Genomic DNA, 23,213 nt, shown 5'->3' on the forward strand with positions numbered 1-23,213 from the left:
AATTCACTGAATATAAGACCATTAATAAGAAAATAGGACCAATTTTATAAGCATCACACTGTCATATAAATTATCGTTTAATCGACCTCTACAGAATCAAAAACCACGAGGCCATATCCGGAGGTTTACAACAAGAGGCCCATGCGTCTCAACGGTCATCTGAAAATCATTTCAACAAATTATTACAAGAGGAAGGGAAAACAAATTGGTAAAATAGAAACCGAAACAATGGTGTTGGGCAGAGTCACTATACAAAATCTTATCTCATTCCCAAAAAGTTGTTTGATAAAATTTGGCCAAAATCTTAAGATGTGTTTATAAGTACTAGCTTGTTCAAAACAAATTCCTCATCTTCTCCTATTAGGGCCCTGCCCCCTCCTGCCCCTGGAGGGTCAGAGTAACCATTTATACAAAATCTCCTTTTCCCATAACCATAAAGATACTTTAGACCAATTCTGGTTGAAATTCTTTCGAAACTTTATGACTAATAGTGTTTTAAAGAATTACCAAAATTTCCCCTATCGGGACCTGTCCCTCCTGCCCCATGGGAGTCAGAGTCATCATTTATACAAAATCTGTTCCCCTTTCCCTAAGTATGTTTCTAGCCAAATTTGGTCAAAATTCAATGAGAACTTTATGACAAGTAGCGTTTTGAAGGAAATTTTCCTTTATTTCCCTTATTGGGCCCCGCCCCTCAGGGTCTAGGGGGGTCAGAATCACCATTTATACAAAATCTATTCCCCATCCCATTAAGATATTTTATACCAAATCTGGTAGAAATTCTTTCAAAACTTTAAGATTAGTAGCTTTTTGAAGAAATTTTACTCAATTTCCCCTATTGGGCCCCAATCATCAGGCCCCAGGGAGGGGGGGAGGGGGGGTCAGAGTCACAATTTATACAAAATCTGTTCCCCTTCCCCTAAGAATATTTCTGACTAAATTTGGTCAAAATCCAATAAGAATCTTATGACAAGTAGCATTTTGAAAATTTTTTCCTCCATCTCGATTTCCCCTATTGGCCCTCTTCCCTTAGGACCCACAGGGTTCAGAGTCACCATTTACACAAAATCACTTCCCCTTCCCCTAACAATGTTTCTGGCCAAATTTGGTCGAAATCCAATGATAACTTTATGACTAGTAGCATTTTGAAGGCATTTTCCTCTATTTCCCCTATTGGGCTCTGCCCCTTATGCCCTAAGGGGGTCAGACTCACCATTTATACAAAATCTGTTCCCTTTGCCCTAAGGATGTTTCTGGCCAAATTTGGTTAAAATCTGTTTAGAACTTTTTGACAAGTAGCGTTTTAAAGAATTACCAAAATTTCCCCAATTGGGCCCTGCCCCTCAGCCCTCAGGGGGATCAGAGTCACCATTTATACAAAATCTGTTCATCTTTCCCTAAGGATGTTTCTTGCCAAATTTAGTTAAAATCCATAAAGAAATTTTTACAAGTAGCGATTTATAGGAAAAGTTTACGCATGGCGCATGGTGGACGGCCCACGATTATAGGTACTATAGGTCAGATGACCTAACAAATAAAGCTTCGGTATTGCATTATGGGATACACCTACACTGTAAAGGAAGTCGATTATACAGTAACTCTTTACATTAAAACATTAAACCGATCTCAGCAGCGTCAAACACCATGAGGTCATATCCAGAAGTTTACAAAAAGAAGGCTTCAGTAATACATTTTGGGATAGCAGCGTCAAACACCATGAGGTCATATCCAGAAGTTTACAAAAAGAAGGCTTCAGTAATACATTTTGGGATATGCTAACACTCTAAACAAAGTCATATTTAGGTTACGATGCAGATCTTGATAATACATTAACCTAATTTTACATAACAATATATTTAATACACAAAATATATAAAAATAGAGGTACAATAAAATCCTATTCATCCTGAAAAAGTATTTTAACCAGTTTACTGAAATATAAGCGAGAGTAAGCGTGGATTCATACGGCCGCCATGTTTGTTTACACACAAGTAGGCTTACGTAATGGCAAAGTAAACAACGGACAGAAACATGACCAAATCAATTTTTACTCATTTTTACAGACAGTTTTCATTATTCTAAACAATCGATAATCATTACTGTACTTCAGATATCAATTGTATGTACACAGAGGGTTACGTGGGTACATTGGCCTAACTTTTAGGTGCAACTTATTGTCTGGAAAATATGGTAATCATATTTGAACATTTTTTTGTTCCCATCCATCCATCCCCTTGGAGGTTTAACCTATACAATGTCCAAATATTAAATGAAATAGTTTTTACCTGTGTTGCCACACGTTTCATTTCTGGTTCAAATTCCTTAAACAGCTCATGGCCTTGATGGAAGAAGGTACTTTGGGCATGCATAAATGATAACATCTGAAAAGGAAACAAACAATCCACACTAAAAGATGGTATACAATGTACAAACAAAACACACTTACAGAGAGTATACAATGTACAAACAAAACACACTTAGAGAGAGTACACAAAGTACAAACAAAACTAAATAACAGAGAGTACACAAAGTACAAACAAAACTCACTAACAGAGAGTACACAAAGTACAAACAAAACTAAATAACAGAGAGTACACAAAGTACAAACAAAACTCACTAACAGAGAGTACACAATGTACAAACAAAACTCACTAACAGAGAGTACACAATGTACAAACAAAACTCACTAACAGAGAGTACACAATGTACAAACAAAACTCACTAACAGAGAGTACACAATGTACAAACAAAGCTCACTAACAGAGAGTACACAATGTACAAACAAAACTCACTAACAGAGAGTAAACAATGTACAAACAAAACTCACAGTAACATGAGAGAAACAATGTACAAACAAAACTCACTAACAGAGAGTACACAATGTACAAACAAAACTCACTAACAGAGAGTACAACAATGTACAAACAAAACTCACTAACAGAGAGTAAACAATGTACAAACAAAACTCACTAACAGAGAGTACACAATGTACAAACAAAACTCACTAACAGAGAGTAAACAATGTACAAACAAAACTCACTAACAGAGAGTACACAATGTACAAACAAAGCTTACGAACAGAGAGTACACAATGTACAAACAAAGCTCACACACAGAGAGTACACAATGTAGAAATCAACAAGAGGCTCAATGAGCCTTAACTGTCATCTGATCATTAATACAATATAGAGTAGAACTGAAATACACAGAAGTTGTACATTTAAAAGATTTTAGCCTTTTTGACCCCAGCATGCTAGGCCCCTTAGTTCTTCACATGAAGTAATTTAAATATTTTACCTTTTTGACCCTTGTGACCTTGAATGAAGGTCATGGTCATTTATTTGAACAAATTTGGTAGCCCTGCATTCCAGCATACTACAAGCCCAATATCAGTACCCAGAGCCTTTCAATTAATGAGAAGAAGTTGTTTAAAGATTTAAGAACTTTTGAGCTCTGTGACTTTGAATTAAGGTCAAGGTCATTCATTTGAACAAACTGGGTAGCCCTTCATTCCAGCATGCTTCAAGCCTAATATCACTACCCTGGGCCTATTTTCAGATTTTCATATTGGTATTATGAAAATTATTAGAATAATATCAGTTCATTATGGGTATATTGTCACATCATATATAAAATGTAATTGTTTGTTAAATTTAAAATCTTTATACTAGAAAACTTGATAAACTTATGCAAAGAATTTGTATCCAAATAACACATTTTTTTTAAAATACCTACCGTTTCTAAAATATCAAATCGTTTACTAGAATGCAGAATATTGATCTGAAATGAAAGAAAAACATCATTATACAGTCCATCCTTATTAGCCTTTGTAGTATACAACATGAGCCTAAACTAATGTATAAAATATAATATCAGTCTTCAACAAAACAACTTCTTGGATATACGCTGCTGCATATTACAAATTCTTATAACAGTAAAAAATAGATATTAATATATCAGATATAAACTGTTATTAAAGGGACAATTCAGTGAGGCTAATTCTGTTATTGATCAATACAATTAAGCAGGTAAAACATGTACGCTGTACCCATACCCAAGCCAAAGTCATGCAAGTTAAACAAATACATTACATAACCGATGAAGAGTTGATGAAATTATTTTTAGACAAGAACATGCATCTAATAAGGTAAATACACTACTGTTAGAGCGATTTGAGTAGTTTTAGACAAAAAATTTCTTTACTACCAAGACATCCCAACACTATGTGTAATGGTGTAAGCGTTGTGAACTTAGTCGCGGATGGAGAAATGCCAGGATTTAGATGGTCATGCTTTGCATGCACCAACACACTACCAACTCTGAACAACATCAGCAGAACTCTGTCAGAAGTCAAGGATACAAACAACAGACGCTTGTCAAATTTAGAGAACAAAACCGCTTTGCTCAATACCAAAGTACACACTCTAAAAATGGAGCATGACGATAAAATATTACAGCTATCTAAGGATATAGAACAGGTACGCCTAACAGCTGTTAATGAAATATCATCAGATATTGAAAAAGTCATTGATGGCAGAGTGAGAGAATTAGATGACAGAAGGAGAAGGAATACAAATATTATTATTATTCAACATCCCTGAGAAAACCAGAGGAGATGGTCAACAGAAGAAAAAAGAAGATGAAGATGACATCCGACTTCTGACTTCGAAAATAGGTATAGCAGATTAAGAGTTAATTACACACTTTCGACTCGGTAAATATGATGAAACTAAAACCAGACCATTGAAAGTAATTCTAGGGAACAAGCAACAGAGGAAAAAGATACTAGAAAACGTTATGAACATCTCTAAGAACTGTCCATCACACCTTAAAAAAGCTGCTATTAAACGAGACCAAACTAGGCAACAACGAGAGGAATTCAAAGAAAAAAAGATTAAGAAGACTCCACTTCCTAACACTCGTCAAACAATACCAAAGGTGCTTCATCACACCCACTTAGAATTGGACACAGAAAGCACAACAGACTTGTCCTCAGCAAGGCACAGTCTCCCAATTTTCAGTCCTATCGGGATAAATCACCATCTTCAGGATAACAATCTATATTCTGAGTCTCACTATTATAATCTTGACACCTGTCATGACATCGACCCTGATCAGACTATCCTTGGGAATGCTCCAAACATGCAATTGTTCGCTACAGCAGGGCAACCTAGCAGTGCAGAATAGGAGAATAGTTTTTTTTTACCACTGTACATAGTGATTCTTTTAACGACCTTCTCATATTTTATTCAAATGTAGACATTTTATCTACTAGCAAGATGGATGAACTTCAGGAACTTGTAGAAAAATCATTACCCAGTATAATCCTACTCACTGAAATCCACCAAAAAAATAAGATATTACCTCTGGACAACAGTTTTTATAAAATACCTGGATTTAGATGCTTCACCAACAACAGTGAAGGGACGTGGAGTAGCCATTTATATCTCGGAACAAATGACAGTCCAGCAAGTAAAATTTACAACAACCTTTGAAGAGTACCTAGCTGTTGAACTCAAGTTGAGTAATGGTGACAAGCTACTTATTGCGAATATCTACCGTAGCCCCAACAGCACAGCTGAGAATTTCAGCTACCTAACAAACTTAATGAGAGAAATGTCAACTAGAAACGCAAAACACATTCTGATCACTGGAGATTTCAACTTTCCTGAAATAAATTGGACTGACTGGACAACATGTACGTCAGAAAACCATATATCTACTCGTTTCTTGGAGTGTGTTCGAGACACTTTTTTTATACCAACATATCCATAAGCCTACCAGATATAGGGAAGGTCAAAATCCATCTATACTGGATCTAGTTTTTAGCAAAGATGAACAGATTGTCAACGATGTTTAACTATCTTCCAAGTATCGGAAGGAGTGACCATATTTTATTGTCTTTTAAACTGAGTGTATCACATAGTGATAATCATACTAAACAGGAGAGGAGGAATTATCACAAAGGGCATTACGACGCTATACGCGAAGAACTAACCTCTGTCAACTGGCTAAACATCATTCAAGTTGAGGACATGTCAACGACCCAAGCATGGAATGTTCTTGTTGAAACCATAACTAAACTAATTGAAGATAAAATACCCGTGAACAAGACATCCCCAGTTAGGAAGCGTTGGAAGCCCCATCTTGACAACGAAGCCAAGCAGTCCATCCGACAAAAAAGGCGGAAGTGGGTCCGATACCTTCATTGTAAAACAGAAAGTAACTTTAAAGTGTATCAGAGAGCCAGGAACACTGCAACACGACAGATTCGACGTTCACACTATCATTATGAAAAGAAACTAGTGCAAGACATCAAAGATAACAGCAAGCTCTTTTGGAAATATGTCGGAGAAAAAACACGAACAGGAATGTCTATAACCAACGTGGTAAAAGCGGATGGTACACACACCACTAACCACTATGAAACCGCCAATGAGCTGAATAACTACTTTGGATCAGTCTTTAACCCACCAGAAAGTGAAGATCCACCACACTTCCAAATGAGACCATATCAAACAGAACTTCATGATATCGAATTCGACAGGAGTTTAATTGAAAAAAACTATAAAGAAATTAAACCCTAATAAATCTCCAGGGCCTGACGTCTTTCATCCTAAACTTCTTGTTGAAACTTCAAATGAAATATCACAACCCTTGGAAATCATATTCAGGAAATCTTTAGACAAAGGGAAAATTCCAGACGACTGGCGAATTGTTAATGTGACTCCTTTATACAAGAGTGGGAACCACAACAAAGTGGAGAACTACCGTCCAATAAGTCTGACTTCAATCCCAGGCAAAATTCTCCAAAGAATCATTAGGGACAAACTCGTAATTCATATGGACGAGAACCATCTCTTCACAGAACATCAACATGGCTTTAGATCTGGTAAATCGTGTACTACCAACCTATTGGAGGTCCTTGAACATTGGGCAGAAGCCATAGATAAAGGGAGTAATGTCGACGCAATTTATATTGACTTCAGTAAAGCTTTTGATAAAGTCTCTCACAAACATCTACTTAAAAAACTAAAGGGTTACGGTATCACTGGAAAAGTACTGAAGTGGATAGAAGACTTCTTATCCAATCTACAGCAACGAGTTGTTATTCATGGTGAAACTTCTGGACTAGTAGATGTGACCAGTGGTGTACCACAAGGTAGTGTCTTAGGTCCTGTTCTATTTCTGATATATATCAATGACCTGCCCGAAGTAGTCCAACATAGCACCATAAAATTATTTGATGACGACTCTAAAATTTTTAGGAACAATAACAACCCCACCGAGTCTCAAGAACTTCAAGCAGACATAGACAGTGTAGTCATTTGGACTAGAGACTGGAAAATGGCCTTGAACACTAAAAAATGCAAACACCTCAATATAGGCAATCTAGAACAAGACACGCATTATTCCTTCCCACAAAGTGAACAAATAGAGAAGGTACAGTGTGAGAAAGATTTCGGTGTACTTTTCGACAACAAACTTAAATTTAGTCAGCATGTAAGTCAAGCAGTTAATAAAGGAAATCGCATACTGGGTCTAATATTCAGGACATTTGTCTATATAGATATAACTATGTTCTTAACCCTGTACAAAAGCCTAATTAGACCTAACTTAGAATATGCAACCCAGGTATGGTCTCCACTGCTAAAAAAAGATCAGATCGCTCTCGAAAACGTCCAACGTAGAGCCACTAAAAGTGTTCACTCTATTGAAAATTTACCATACCATTCAAGACTTAAAAAGTTGGGACTTCCCACCTTAGAATATAGACGTAAAAGGAACGATGTGATCGAAGTCTATAAAATTCTGAATGGTATAGATAAACTAGATAAAGATAAGCTATTTACAATGTCTTCAGCTAATACTAGAGGTAATAGTTTAAAACTCTTTAATAAACAGAGCAGGACTAAAGTCACACAAAGTATATTTAGTCGGCGAGTGGTAGATTCATGGAACTCCCTTCCCAACTTCGTAGTAGAAGCCCCTACTCTGAACTCGTTTAAAAACCGACTGAACACTCACTGGAATTCAGTACCATGCAAATTTTACCCCAGTTTTTATATGGCACAACCGGACAACTATTTAGTAAATGAACAAAACGCGCCACAACTAGCTGGAACCAGCTAACTACGGTGTCTAAGAAGAGGTAACAGGTAACAGAGGTAACAGGTGGACAGTAAGCAAGTTTGAACATTTCACATACGTTTCACTACAGTGGGCTTTTCTGGCATATCACAGTAAAACCAACTATTAGAACTGGTTTGTTTCTGAAATATGTGCAAATTTTAATGTACTGAATTGTCCCTTTAAGATACTCAAACAGTAAAAAATGTCTTAGCGACCGTCTTTATAGACTAATTCATTGGGTCTAAAATTGCCAATTTTAACATATTTTGATGTCCAAAGGCCACTTGCTAATTGGCTATAAAGACATCACAAGACACCTATCATACATAGGCACATTGTATATATATATATATATATATACCTGTTCATAGGGAGTTACTTTATAATGAATATAAATATATGTAACAGAGAGAACTCAAAATGCCTGTAAGACTAATGACTATTTTGGGTGGATTAGGTGCGCAAATTAGTCCCTTTAATTTCCCTCAATAAATTTTGCCATATTTCCACAATTTCTTCAAATATTTCCCAAGATAAAAGCAACAAGAGATCCCAGAGGGATCTTGGCACCCACCAAAGAATGATCTAAGTCTGACAATATTGTCAGATGGATCTTTTTTCTACTTTTCAAACTTTCAACTATCAAAATCCAAGATAGCGACCTGCCTGCCATCTTGTTGACCAATCAATCTCAAAATGACCTATGCACAACTAGGGTCCAAGGGGAACGTATATATGATAACTGAGAATGATCCCTTGAGTACTTTCTGAGAAATAATGATAACAAACACTAACTATCAAAATCAAAGATGGCTGCCTGGTGGTCACCTTGTTGACAGAGATCGGTCCCAAAATGCAATATGCACAACTAGGGTCCTAGGGGAACCTACACATGAAATTTGAGAATGATCCTTTCAGTACTTTCTGAGAAACAACTATAACAAAATTTAACTATCAAAATCAAAGATGGCTGCCTGGTTGGCATCTTGTTGAACGATTTGTCCCAAAATGTAATATGCATAACTAGGGCCCTAGGGGAACATTCATATGAAATTTGAGAAAGATCCCTCCAACACTTTTTGAGAAATAGCGATAACAAGAGTTGTTAACGGACGGACAGATCACAGACGAAAAGCGACTTGAATAGCCCACCATCTGATGATGGAAATGTTCCGAATACAGGTTTATTGTTGTTTTTTTCGGAAGAATTTAAATATTTACCTCTTATTTCCCTATTGCGCCCCATTCATATTGCTCCAGGGGGTAAGAGCCAAAAAGCTTATTAATTCTGTTTTCCTTTCCCAAAGGATGTTGGTTACAATCCATGCAGAACTTTATGACTAGTAGCAATTTAAAGAATTCCCCTATTGGGCCAGGCCCCTCCTGCCCCCAGGGGGTCAGAGCCAAAATTAATACAAACTCTGTTCCCCTTCCTCCAAGGATGTTCGTGGCCAAATTTGGATACAATCCATGCAGAACTCTATGAAAATTTATGATATAAAGAATTTACCTCTATTTCCTTAATGGGCCAGGCCCCTCCTGCCCTGAAGGGGTCAGAGCCAAAATTTACACAAACTCTGTTTCCCTTCCCTAGAGAATGTTTGTGGTTTGGTTACAATCCATGCAGAACTCTATGACTAGTAGCGATTTAAAGAATTTACTTCTATTTCCCTATTGGGCCCTGTCCCTCCTGACCCCTGGGGGTTAGAGCCAAAATTTCTGTTCCCCTTCCCCAGAGGATGTTTGTGGCCAAATTTGGTTACAATCCATCTAGAACTCTATGATTAGTAGCAATTTAAAGGATTTACCTATATTTCCCCCCTTTGGCCCCGCGACTCCTGCCCCCTTGGGGTCAGAGCCAAAAGTTATACAAACTCTGTCCCCCTTCCCCCCAGGATGTTTCTGGCCAGATTTGGTTTCAATCTATGAAGAACTCTAGGACTAGTAGCGATTGAAAGGAAATGTGGACGGACGGAGGGACAGAAGATGGATGAAGGACGCTGCACTATGACATAAGCTCACCAGCCCTTTGCGTCAGGTGAGCTAAAACTGACTACAACCTTCACTTCCAAATACTGATGGAAATGTAAAGCACAGTTAAAACTTTAAATAAGTTATCCGAGTGTTAGAATTAAGCGAGTTCTCAAGTCTTATTAACAATCTCTTTACTTAGTACAGCAGATCTACTAGTTCGTAAAACCATGTAAGCAATGATGATGTCAAAATCGTCGATGGTGATTGCAAAATTATAACAACAAGAGGGCCTGTATCGCTCTCCTGGTTTTTATAATGCCAAGTTATGTTCTGAATACAGCTTCATTGTTCCTTTTCTGTAGGAATTTAAATATTACAAAATTTTCCGATAAGATTCCACAAAACAAACACTCACCTGATATACATAATCTAAAGATGCAAGAGAAAAGCCCGAGCGTTTGGCCTTGAGCTGGTTAGCAGCTTCCTCACATTCTAGAGGCTTACTACGCTGTACACCAGCGTTACGCACCAGAGCAGAATCTAACTCATCACTTATCTTTTCAAAGTCTTTCTTAGAGTCTTTCACTTTCTTAATATCACTGAAATACAATATACAGATACTGTTTAGTTTCAAAGAAGTTGTTCATATCATTATAGCCAAATTGATTTCTTTTACTCCAACCCAGCCCCCTTCAGATAAGAAAGATATGCATCTAATAAATTCTTCATTGTATTTCCATTAAAAAAATAAATATAAATATGGAAATAATGACTCAAAAGATTCAGTAGGTGAATGTTCAGTAGGAGAACAAACAGATTCTATCATCTATTTTTAATATGTAATTTAAATTTGTACAGCAAGTTGTTATAAAAATTGTTCTTAAATAGGAAAATAATCTGTCAAAGGTAAGTGATCAAAGCAGAAATTACGGCAAATACATTCTGTATATTGTCAAAGAAGATTGAAAATGAAACACAATATACACTAAGAATGGATTCAAACAAAATATTTAATTTACAACTGATATTTGACCAATCAAATAGCAATTTACAACTGATATTTGACCAATCAAATAGCAGACAAAACCTCAACTCTAGCGCTGTCACTCACCGCAGTACTGACACAACACGCCAACAATGCCATGCTGAAAGTGGCTCAAAAATTCCCACTGACAGGACCCAAGATATTGTGCCTGGGGTGTTAATTAATTGGTGATAGCCATTCATGATCCAATTGTCATGCCTGGTTGGCGTTTTGCATCTGTACCTTGGTTAATTTACCTGTGTTCTCAGCAAGCCGACTCACCGGTCAAGGTTGCCATTTTTCAGGTGCATTCGATCGCAAATTTTTGATTGCGAAGTCCCAAAAATGTGGGACTTGACATTGAAATCGGGACCCGTCCCTGGACGCAAACTATTATAAAACAAGGGCTGAATGGGCTCGAATCCCTCACCTGCTATCTGGTAATCATGCATGGTTCATACTTAACAAATAGGAGAGTGAAGAAGAATTTATATCATGCCCAAGTACGTTAGAGGCCCCTTTGCCTCTTGGTTATTAAGTTATTAAGAAGTTGTTTAAAGATTTTAGCCTACATGACCCCTGTGATCTTGAATGAAGGTCAAGGTCATTCATCCCAGCATGTCACAGGTCCAATATCAGATCCCTAGGCCTCTTGGTAATTAAGAAGAAGTCATTTAAAGATCTTAGCCTATTTCACCCCTGTGACCTTGAATGAAGGTCAAGGTCATTCATTTGAACACAATTGGTAGCCCTTCATCACAACATGTCACAGGCCCAATATGAGGTCCCTAGGCCTCTTGGCTATTAAGAAGTCTTTTAAACATTTCAGCCTATTTGACCCCTGTGACCTTGAATGATGATCAAGGTCATTAGTTTGAACAAACTTTGTAGCCCTTCATCCCAACATGTCACAGGCCAAATATTAGGTCTCTACGCCTTTTGGTTATTAAGAAGTCTGTTAAAATTTTTAGTCTTTTTGACCCCTGTGACCTTGAATGAAGGTCAAGCTCATTCATTTGAACATTATTTTAGCCCTTCATTCTTGCATGTCACAGGCCTAATATCAATTCCCTAGGCCTCTTAAATATTAAGAAGTCTGTTGAATGAAGGCCAAGGTCATTCAAGTACCCTGGCCCTTTCGGTATCAAGATATTTCAGCCTATTTGACCCCTGTGACCTTGAATGAAGGTTAAGGTCATTCATTTGAACAAATTTGTCAAACTTCAGGACTCTAGGTCTCCAAGTTTTGGAAAAGAAGTTGTTTAAATGGAAAAGTTGACGCCAGACAGCCAGATGGCTGGACACCGTACCAACGCATAAGTTTACTTGCTTTTCAGGCAGGTGAGCTAATGATGCGTCCCAACTGAAAATGATGCGTACAGGATGCGTCCTCACGCGTCCCGTAAATTGCTGTTATCGTCAAAGACAGAACAGCAGATTCAACAACCATTTCCCCTGATCCATGACAATTGTGACAACAGCTAGCAGGCATGTTCTGAACAATGCCAACAAGTTTACATAGCGGGATTGCAGTGAAAATACCAAATACCAATTTACCAAATTATTGAATATAGATATGAAATGAATGTTTCATTGTATGTATTTTACGTACTTTTTTATGAAATTAGCAAGGTTTTTGCACACAGATCTGTTAGCTTGGTCCAAGAGTATCTGGCAAAGAGGAAAAAAATCAAATCAATATCACAAAGTCTATACTAACAAGAGGCCCATGGGCCTTAACGGTCACCTGAGTTAGAATATATATAATGAAACAAATAATGAAACAAATTAAAGACAAATAAACACTATATGCTGGGCCTTGAAGTTGGTCAGTGATTTATAAATTTGACTTTTTAGACTATGAAGAGTATTTGCTTCCATCAAACCTGTGAACTTAGAGGTATTTTTTGAAATTTTAATCATTTTGACCCTGTTTGGTCCTGCCCCTCTGGTCCCCAAGGGGGTCATCGAGGACGGATATGGATGTTAAAATGCTATATCTTAGGCTAACAATTCTAATCAAGTTTGACTAATTTCCTACAAAAATTGGGCAAATAATGTTCACAAATATGCATAAACTGGACCCCTCCCCAAGGGGTAACTTGAGACCCCAAAGTCATATAATTCACAATTATTTCACTATTTCACTATAATTATTTGATTCTACTATATCCAGAATTTTAGAAGATTTTTGAAGTTTTAGCCTATTTGACCCTTTTTTAGCCCCGCCCCTCTGCCCCCAGGGGGTCGGCCAGGACCAATGTGGATATGATATTAAAATGCTATCTCAGGCTAATAATTCTAACCAAGTTTGACTCATTTCCTATGAAAATTGAGCAAAAAATGCTCATTAATGTGTTTTTCCTATATAAACTATAGTAAACTTGACCCCCTCTCTAAGGGGAAACAGGAGACCCCATGGTCATATAATTTACAATTTTTATAAACAAACTTTAAGACCTTTTCATCTATAAAGTGTATTTGATTATACCATTTCCAGAATTTTAAAAGAATATTTTTGAAGTTTTAGCCTATTTGACCCCTTTTGACCCCGCCCCTAAGGCCCCTAGGGGTCAGTCATAAAAAATTGTTAATAGGATTAAATGGCCATCTCATACTGATAATTCTGACAACATTTCACTCATTTCCTATTACAAATGACCAAATAATGCGCAAAAATGTGTTTTCCCAATATAAACTATAGTAAACTTAACCCCCTCCCCAGGGGGAAACTAGAGACCCCCAAGGTCATATAATTCACAATTTTTGTAAAGGACCTTAAGACCTTTCTATCTATGAAGAGTATTTGATTCTACCACATCTGTGAGTAGAGAAGAAGTTTTTTGAAATTTTACTCAATTTTACCCCTTTTGGCCCCTCCCACAGCCTCTGGGGGGTTGGGGACCATATAATTCACAATTTTGATTGGCCTTATGCCTTTTAATTAGAAGGTTTGTGCAAAATTTCATTGAAATTGCTTCAGTAGTTTTGGAGAAGAAGTCAAAAATGTAAATTGTTTACGGACATACGACGGACGACGCACGACGACGGACAAAAGGCGATTAGAATAGGTCACTTGAGACTTCATCTCAGGTGACCTAATAAAAACTATACAGTTACTATACCAATAAAGTCATGAACATCTCAAATAGTGAAATGCACCTGTATTTCAGTGATAGCATGCATCTGTGGTTGATTGGGATTCAAATTTTACATATGACTGTATAACATCCAAAACAGGAGCCTCATTGTATATCCAAAAGGTGCAATTTCTCCACCAGAGACAAATTGGAAGTTATATTTAGCACTGAACATCTAGCACCAAGGGGATCATCAAAAGAAAAGTTTTAAATTCCCATCACTCTGGGATGCTTCCAGGTAAAGATGCTCCACCATCAACAGAGCATTAATGATACCCATCATTTGAGTAATTGATGTTTAATTAACACAAAAATACATAGAAAATAATTTATTTTGCTTTTTGTACATGCATAATCAATGCTTCATTCCATATATGACGTAGTGCCGTGGATATTTTTCGGGACGCAATTAATGATTTTTAACATTTTTATCATGAAGTAAAATAATTATATAAGAAGCTCAATTCAAATGATGGTAATGGTGTAAAGAAAGCAACTTTTGTAACTGAAGAAAAACACTTATTCTTCTGCTCATGTTTTTGATAGAGAAAACATACCATTTGTCAGCAGTAGAGCATCTTTCATATAATTAAATATAAGTATTATGAGTAACAGAGCATTCATGAACACTATGTACAAGTTCTTGGACATGAAATTAATTAAGTATTAGTTTCCACTTTACTAATAGCAATGTCACATAATATTCAAGTCAGTACTTACTGTGAAATATTTCAGCATTTCTGACATTTCATGAGCAAATTTATTGAGACAATTCTGTAAAACAAAAGATGAAAGTTTAACAATGACAACAAAACAATATCCAGTGAATTATAGGACAATAATTTCTGAAATCCAAATATAAATAGGATATAGAGAAGGATCGATCTAACACTCAGAAATCAGCAAAACCAGACAGGAACACTTGGTACCTAGCCGGTATAACCTGTGAAGAACGTTCTGGGGGCAACCCAGGGGAAAAATAGGTACATTTTTACTTTTTAGGTGTACTTAAGGTATACCTTAGGTATACCTTATTAGGTATGTTTTTGGTAAGAAAGAAAAAGAGAGAGAATGATGAGGGGTTTATATAGTCAATATAGGAACACTTCAGGTACCAGTATGTTTTAGGTTCAATTTAGGTTGGGGTGAAGCACCAAATGTCAGACAGCAATCAAAAGTCAGACAGTTTTGTTATATTTGATTAAACTGATTTAAGATATAAAAACCTTGCTGTTGTGTTGTTTTCTTCCTTTTTAGTTTCCAGTTATCAGATGGGCGGGTTCGTTACTGCCTCTAGTAGATTATGACTTCCGTTCAAACTAATAATATATATAATACTAGAAATTGTCACAGACAATTTGGCGGGCTTTTCACTATATTTAGTTTACAATACCGTCATTGCCAGGTAAGTTAAGAACTAGGTAATGCATGGGTTTTGAAGTTGTAACCAATAAATGACCTTGACTTTCAGCCCTGAATAAAAGGGTTTTAGTGAAGATCTGCATGAAGTTTGATCAGCCGAAGAGAACTTTCATCTTGATCCAATTCATATTTCCAAATTCGTTCGAGCAAATGATAACGAGATTGAATGCGCCTTAACGTCATCTGACTTGCGGTGTTGTTAAGTATATATACCCCAGTATGTATATTTAAACTCTGGACCCCTGTGACCTTGAACATATATATGAAGACTCTTGTAATTTTGGTTATTGTTCAGTCATTTAAAGATTTGAACATATTTGACTCATGTGACCTTGAATATGGGTCAAGGTCATTCCTAGTATCTGACTTTATAGCCCATCCCCTGGACATCTTATATATGAAATATAAAGATTCTAGACCTTACAGAACTTCAGGAGAAAAGTTTTCAGGTTTATTGTTAAAAACAGGACCTTTAACATTTGACCCTTACCGAAAACCGGAAGTTGCCATTTTTTGTAATAACATGTAGAGAGAAAAAGTTTACGCTTAAGATTATCTGTAAAAAATATTATCGAATGAAATCTGTGAAAAGAACTGTTAGTGAGTTATAAGCATTTTTAAATTTTAAGATATGACGTCATAGCGGCCATTTTGTTTTTTTGATGATGATGAAAATCATATCAAACGTTAGAGAACATTAGAGGAGTCTTTTCTATAGCAATTGCAGACTATATTAGTCATTCAGTTTGACAATATATAATGTTAAACATTTTGGCGGGAATTTAGCAAAGATCAAAGGATTGTTCAAAATGGCATACAGCATTAACCGGAAGTGCTACCGAAAAATAAAAGACACCAAATTCATCAGAATGACATTCTGCATCGATATTTAAAAAGAAATTTCGCAAAATCAAAAAAATAAAAATTCGTGAACTTTGACCCCATAGCGAACTTTTTTGTTTGACCTTTGACCTAATTGCTGTAATTGACATACCTCTTACCATTTTGAAGATCTTTTGGACACAAAAAAAGTGTAGAATAATTAACTTACATTATATATAATAATAATAATAAAAATACTGTAAGAGGTTTCTTCATAATTCCAATTGTTCTGAAATCAGAATGATTTTTTAAGTGTTCCAGCAAAACTAATGTAGTGTAACTTATTCACTTTTGGAGAAAATCGACTTTTTGTGTTCCTATTTTCCCGATCCAGATATTCACTTTTGCCATACTTGGCAGGTCTTTATCACTATGGTGTTTGTTCCCGTTGAAAACAAGCGTTCTGACGCCCTTCACGGGTTACCATATTTTCCGGGCAATAAGTCGCACCTGTGTACAAGCCGCAGAGGCCTTTTTTACGATTTTTTCAGGTTTTGTACACACATAAGACGCACCGTTACATAAGCCGCAACCAAAAGTTAGGCCCATGCACCCACGCAACCCTCTGTGTATACGATCGATCTCTAATGAAGCACGGTAATGCTTATCGATCGATTAGAATCACGAAAACTGTCTGTAAACTTGTTCTGTAAATGTATAACAAATAAAACTCACAATGATGTAAATATCTTTAGCAAAATTGATTTGGTCATGTTTCTGTTCGTTGTTTACTCTGCCATTACGTAAGACTTCTTGTGTGTAAACAAACATGGCGGCCGTACGAATTCACGCTTACTCTCTCTCATATTTCAACATGCCGGTTAAAATACTTTCCTCAATATGCATACGATTTTCTTTTATATCTATTTTGATATACTTTGCGTATTAATTATATTGATGTGTATAGGATTACTTTATTATCAAGACTATCATTAACCTAAAATTGACTTCGTTTAGAGTGTTCTCTCTCAACTTGCCATCCCATGATGCAATTCACCGAAGCTTTATTTTTGTAAACTTCCGGATATGATTTCGTGGTGTTTGCCGCTGCAGAGATCGATTAAATGATGTTTTATACGACTGTTTGGTGCTTTTTAACATCGCTATAATGTTCTATATTACATGTAATTCACACTATAAACTTGACTGCCGATTATTTCATTGAAGTCACAGCGACAGGATTCTGAGAAATACACATGTTGACCGTGTGTAACACGTGTGCAAGTTATATTTAGCAGTCATTCAGAAGATTGTTTTTTCCCTGTCTGCGGACATTTCTTTCACTCAAATAATATTTAAATAATATATTTAACTTATTGTTTGATATTTGATGGTTTTTGACGTTTTAGTTATTATTTTCTTGGTAACGATCCTGCAGCAAATCGATAGCGAAATCAGTCCGCCATTGTGTTGTGACTGTAAACAACCACGCTTCAGTCGGCCGATTTTCCATGAATTAAACAATTTTACGATTGAACATGTATCTGGTACGTTATTATTTTTATCTTTATTATATTTTCATCACATATTATATCGTTTAAACACTTTTACAGTGATATTTTCGATGTATAACTTTACTAAACCGCTATTGTGTTGCGCTAGTAAACAAACACGTTTCAGTCGGCGGATTTTCCTTGAATTAAACAATTTTACGAATGAATATGCATCTGATATGTAATCATTTTCATCGTTAATATATTTTCATTGCATATTTTATCTTTTAAACACTTTTACAGTGATTTGTTCGATGTATAACTTTACAAAACTGGCGAGTAAAACTTACGATTTTCACATGTGAATCACGACGTAATAATGCCAAAACATCGTCAGATTTTGGTTTTCGTCCACAGATAAGTCGCACTGGTGTATATGCCGCACTCCCGATTTTCAGGGAAAAAAGTAGCGGCTTATACTCCGGAAAATACGGTAAGTTCATTTTATGAATTTAAAGTCAACAAAAGAAGCGGAACAATATCAAGAAACAATGCATTTTCAGCACTAATATCGACATTAGTCGGGCACAGAACTCGATACCGGATTATAAGAATTTCCTGTAATATATGCAATAGGAAAATCTTACGATGTCAGTAAATAAATGTTTAATTTCTTTCGTTTGATTCAATTTCTAAATTTGATGACTTGATCCCGAACATTCCAGTGACGTCACTTTTAGTAGGAGTGAATGAAACGGCAGTCAGTCCCGCCAAACAGTGACGTCACAATCACCGGAATGACGTCGCTTACATATTTCCCACGGTAGTCAAAAGGAGTACACACTCATTCGGTTTAGTGAATGCATCTTTTCTTGATCATCAAATTAAGAAGCGTTTCGCTTTGAGTGAAATCGTGTAAATAACAGGCAATTTGCTTTCGTTTTGAATACCATCTTCTGTATATATAATGAAAAAGTTGCAGGATAAACAGAATACACAGTCACTATCTTACAATACAAGTTTTATTTTGGTGTCGACAGGGAAAACCGAGATGACTCGGCAAAACCTCTTCATCTCATCTCCTCGCATAAACGATAGCAGCATCGATATTAATTTTAGCAAAATAAAAATGTCCAACGTTTGAAATATTGCAAGAACATTCATTATTTACATAAACCAGTAATAAGAATAAACATTTATTTCACCTAGACTAAATAATTTGCAAATCCCATACACCGCCTGCAAGGAGATGTCCTTGGCCTATCGCTACCCACGATGCTCTCGATCGTGGTCTTATATTATGTAACCTTTAATGGGATATTAAATCTAGATATATCTGTTTTCAACAGTTAAATTTCTATGAACATGTGTAAAACAAGCAGTCTGAACTGCTATTCCGAGACCGTAAAATACAATCTTGGTCACCTCAGCCAAAACACAGGGGCACGCAAATTATAAAACTCGGTTAGCTTTTTTATTGTCATTATTGTTATATACACTGTATGTGATATTTAAACGAAAACATATATTTTACCTAAGAAGCCAATGATATATATAATGTAAGTATCGGTTAGCTTGTAATCATAATAATAATAATAAAAAACAGAACAAAAACAATAGGTCTTTTCACCGAAATGGTGAAAAGCCCTAATGACCCGGAATGCAAGCTCTTTCGTACGGACAACAGAAGTTGACACAGCAGTTAATTTATAGGTCGAAAGAAGGTGGTCACTAAACAAGAGAATTGTCGGTATGTATGATTTAGAAAATAATTCAATTAGATGTTTTCATAAATTTCATATGTGTATTTTAAATAAATAACATTGACTTAGTAGTATCTTTAGCTTAAAGATGCTCCACCGCCGACAGAGCATAAATGATATTCATCATATGAACAATAATTTGTTAATACGGTGTTTAATTGTGTATACATATATATAATAAACACAAACAATAATATAAAATAATTTACTTCGACTTTGGTGCATGCACAATCAATACTTCATTCAATATACGGAATTTTTTCGGGATGCAATTAATTAGTTTTTATATTTTTAACTTGAAGTAAAATTAGAAGCTCAAACTTTTCAATGGTGGAAATGGTCTAAAGTAAGTAACTTTTGTAACTGAAGAAAATACTAAATCGTATGCTCCTGTTTTTAATAGTGAAAAAATACCATTTGTCAGCGGTGGAGCATCTTTAAATCAATAATATTCTGTATTTATTTAGTGTCCAACTTTTAAGTCCTATTGGTAAAAAGGTCACTTTAAGTCGGACAGATAAACCATAAACTCTTTTTAAAAGGCTTTTAGAACTATCTTTGATAATATTAATAAACATGACTTAAGAAAAAAATGGTTTATTACATAATTATATAATCACAATTCATTTATATTATGTATATTCATGCATTTGAACACCTAATTTTACAAATTTAACACTTAATAAAAGTTAAAATAATTTATTGACAATAAAAAATTTTCTTCTCAGATAAAATGGCTGACAAAAATAGATGTCCACTGTAGAAATATGATCATAATGATCTCGTCAAAGATGTACAACGCAGTGAAGAATTGGTCAATGTCAGTCCGGAGGGCAGCTGCAGAATTCAATGTGCCCATTTTAACCCTTGAGGACAAAGTTTTCGGAAGGTGCGAAGTAGAGTATGAGATGGGAAGGCCACCTACACTCCCTAGTTCTGTCGAGGAAAATATTGTAGAGAATGTTTTAGAGGCATCAAAGCGGGGAATGGGTATTTCCTGTCAGCATTTATTTGCCCCTACAGCCATCCTCTGTCGCAAAATGAAAGCAACATCTTCCAAGAAGGAGCTCCCAAGCAAAGGTTGGTGGGAAAGTATGAAACGGCTTCACCCTGAGATAACGATAAGAAAACCAGAGAAGCTAGGGAACTTGCAAGCTAGACTGCTCAATCCCGTTGTTGTTGTGAGATACTTCAAAGACCTTAACAAAATAATCACCAATCTAAACTTAAAGAACAGCCCCGAAAACATATGGAATTGTGATGAGAGGGGAAAACAATTTCAACATACTCCAGTAAAAATTATGTCCCAGAAAGGTGCCAGAAACGTAGTAAGCAGACTATCGGATAATAGCACTAACATTACTATAATGGCGTGCGTTAATGGTGTTGGGACCAATGGTTGTCGTGAAGGGGAAGACATCGGCTTCCCTTCATGGGATGAATGTGACAGAAGCGCCTGAGGGGACGATTTGGGTTTACCAGGAGAGTGGCTGGATGACGGAGGAGTTGGGGTAACATTAATTACAGGCTGTAATTTTAAAGCAATGCAGTCCCGAACGCCCCCTACTCTTGCCTTTAGACGACCACTCTTCACACGAGATATTTGGCATCCTGGAAATGGCTGTAGCCAACAACATCCACATCTTTTGTCTCCTCCGCAACACGACACACATGGTGCAGCCATTAGACAGAAGTGTCTTTGGTCCCTTTAACAGGGCATGCTCAGAGTTTTTGGCGGAGTCTGCCTACCATGTTGTGAATAAGGGCCGCTTTCCACAACTTTTCAAAAAAGTATGGGATGTTGGAGTCTCACCAAACAACATTGTTAGTGGCTTTAATGCTTGTGGTATTGTGCCTTTGAATCCACAGGCGGTTCCAGCGACTGCGTATCAGCCATTAATAGCGACATGTGGTTCCGTCTGTCTCATCTACTGCGGCTTCATCTGGTTCAAACACTCGAGTTTCTAACACGACTGCATCAACCTCCTCGATGCCGATTCCTTCAGCCTCGGTAAGCTAAAGTCCGTTTGCCACCTCCACCTCCACTGTTTGGTGTATCTCATCATTTCCAGCTTCTCTTGAAGGTTCATCTTCTCATTTAAACACATCTCCAGATGCATCAGCACCTATTCTGTCTTTATCCGATGGCATTTCAATGTTAAGTGTGAACCCTCTGTCCATCGTGGAGCCCCGAGACTATTCTGTCATTGATCGCAAACAATGATATACACCTGTGGCATGTGCCGATAGTTATGGTGTTGCAAATTTTGCCATTCCTGATACTGTTTCGACCAGCACAACGGAAACCTCAATCTGGAACACTGCCATAGATAGCATATTTTTGCCAGCAACAAAGAATGAAGTTATTCACAGGAGTACTAAATCTAAAACTGTCCATAGTCTGCTTATGTCATATGCAATAATTGAAGAGAGAAGAGAAGCCATCAGAAAATGTGAACTTATGGAGTAAAAGAAACCTGAAAGAGAGAAAATTAAAGATGCTTTGTCAGCGGTGGAGCATCTTTAAGAAAGAGAAAGTTGCAAACAAGCAAAAGAAATGAGAAGTGTATATGATTATATGACACTAATTATCAAATGGAGCAAACATCGGTGTTCGGGTCTGTCATTTTGTTGCCAATGAAAAAATGATAATTTTGACAACAGTTGACTTACAGATTGGAAGAATATCAACATCTGGTAAATTGAAATCGAAATATGCTATGAAGTGATTCTTACATAAAACATCGTACATTTGATATTTATGAAATATGCTATGAACTGATTCTTACATAAAACATCGTACATTTGATATTCATGAAATATGCTATAAACTAATTCTTACATAAAACATCGTACATTTGATATTCATGAAATATGCTATAAACTAATTCTTACATAAAACATCGTACATTTGATATTCATGAAATATGCTATAAACTAATTCTTACATAAAACATCGTACATTTGATATTCATGAAATATGCTATAAACTAATTCTTACATAAAACATCGTACATTTGATATTCATGAAATATGCTATAAACTAATTCTTACATAAAACATCGTACATTTGATAATTATGTTGTCAGTTCCCTTTCTGCACGGTAACACATCAAATGAAGCAAATGAAAGAATCGTAAATATTGTGTAATATGAAGACAAGTGGTAAAGTTCTTAAATAAAGTCAAGTTGAAAGGATGCTACATGAAGACATTTTCATAGTATACTATCTAAATATCTGCCCTTATATAAGAAAGGTAGCAAAGATCTTATTACACAGCTGAACATCTTGCACTAGGATAAGCTATAGTGCGCCGTAACCGTTCTACTGTTTGCGATAATAGATGGGTACATGTACATGATATCGCGAGAACAGACGTAGTTTCTTATCCATATATACCATCTCAATCTCTAATATATATAACATACATATATATCCTTG

The 23,213-nt window shown here is 36.2% G+C and overlaps 1 protein-coding gene across 1 annotated transcript in view; it reads right to left on the reverse strand.

Annotated features, from left to right (window-relative positions):
• Nucleotides 1-23,213, reverse strand: part of LOC138314347 (arf-GAP with coiled-coil, ANK repeat and PH domain-containing protein 2-like) — a 97,966-nt gene that overhangs the window by 57,493 nt on the left and 17,260 nt on the right. Inside the window, 5 exon segments of the mRNA XM_069254653.1 lie at nt 2,286-2,381; nt 3,736-3,780; nt 10,523-10,706; nt 12,744-12,802; nt 14,992-15,045. Coding sequence (XP_069110754.1) covers nt 2,286-2,381; nt 3,736-3,780; nt 10,523-10,706; nt 12,744-12,802; nt 14,992-15,045 — 438 coding nt within the window.

The sequence above is a fragment of the Argopecten irradians genome, chromosome 1, assembly GCF_041381155.1.
Source record: "Argopecten irradians isolate NY chromosome 1, Ai_NY, whole genome shotgun sequence".
Taxonomy (NCBI): domain Eukaryota; kingdom Metazoa; phylum Mollusca; class Bivalvia; order Pectinida; family Pectinidae; genus Argopecten; species Argopecten irradians.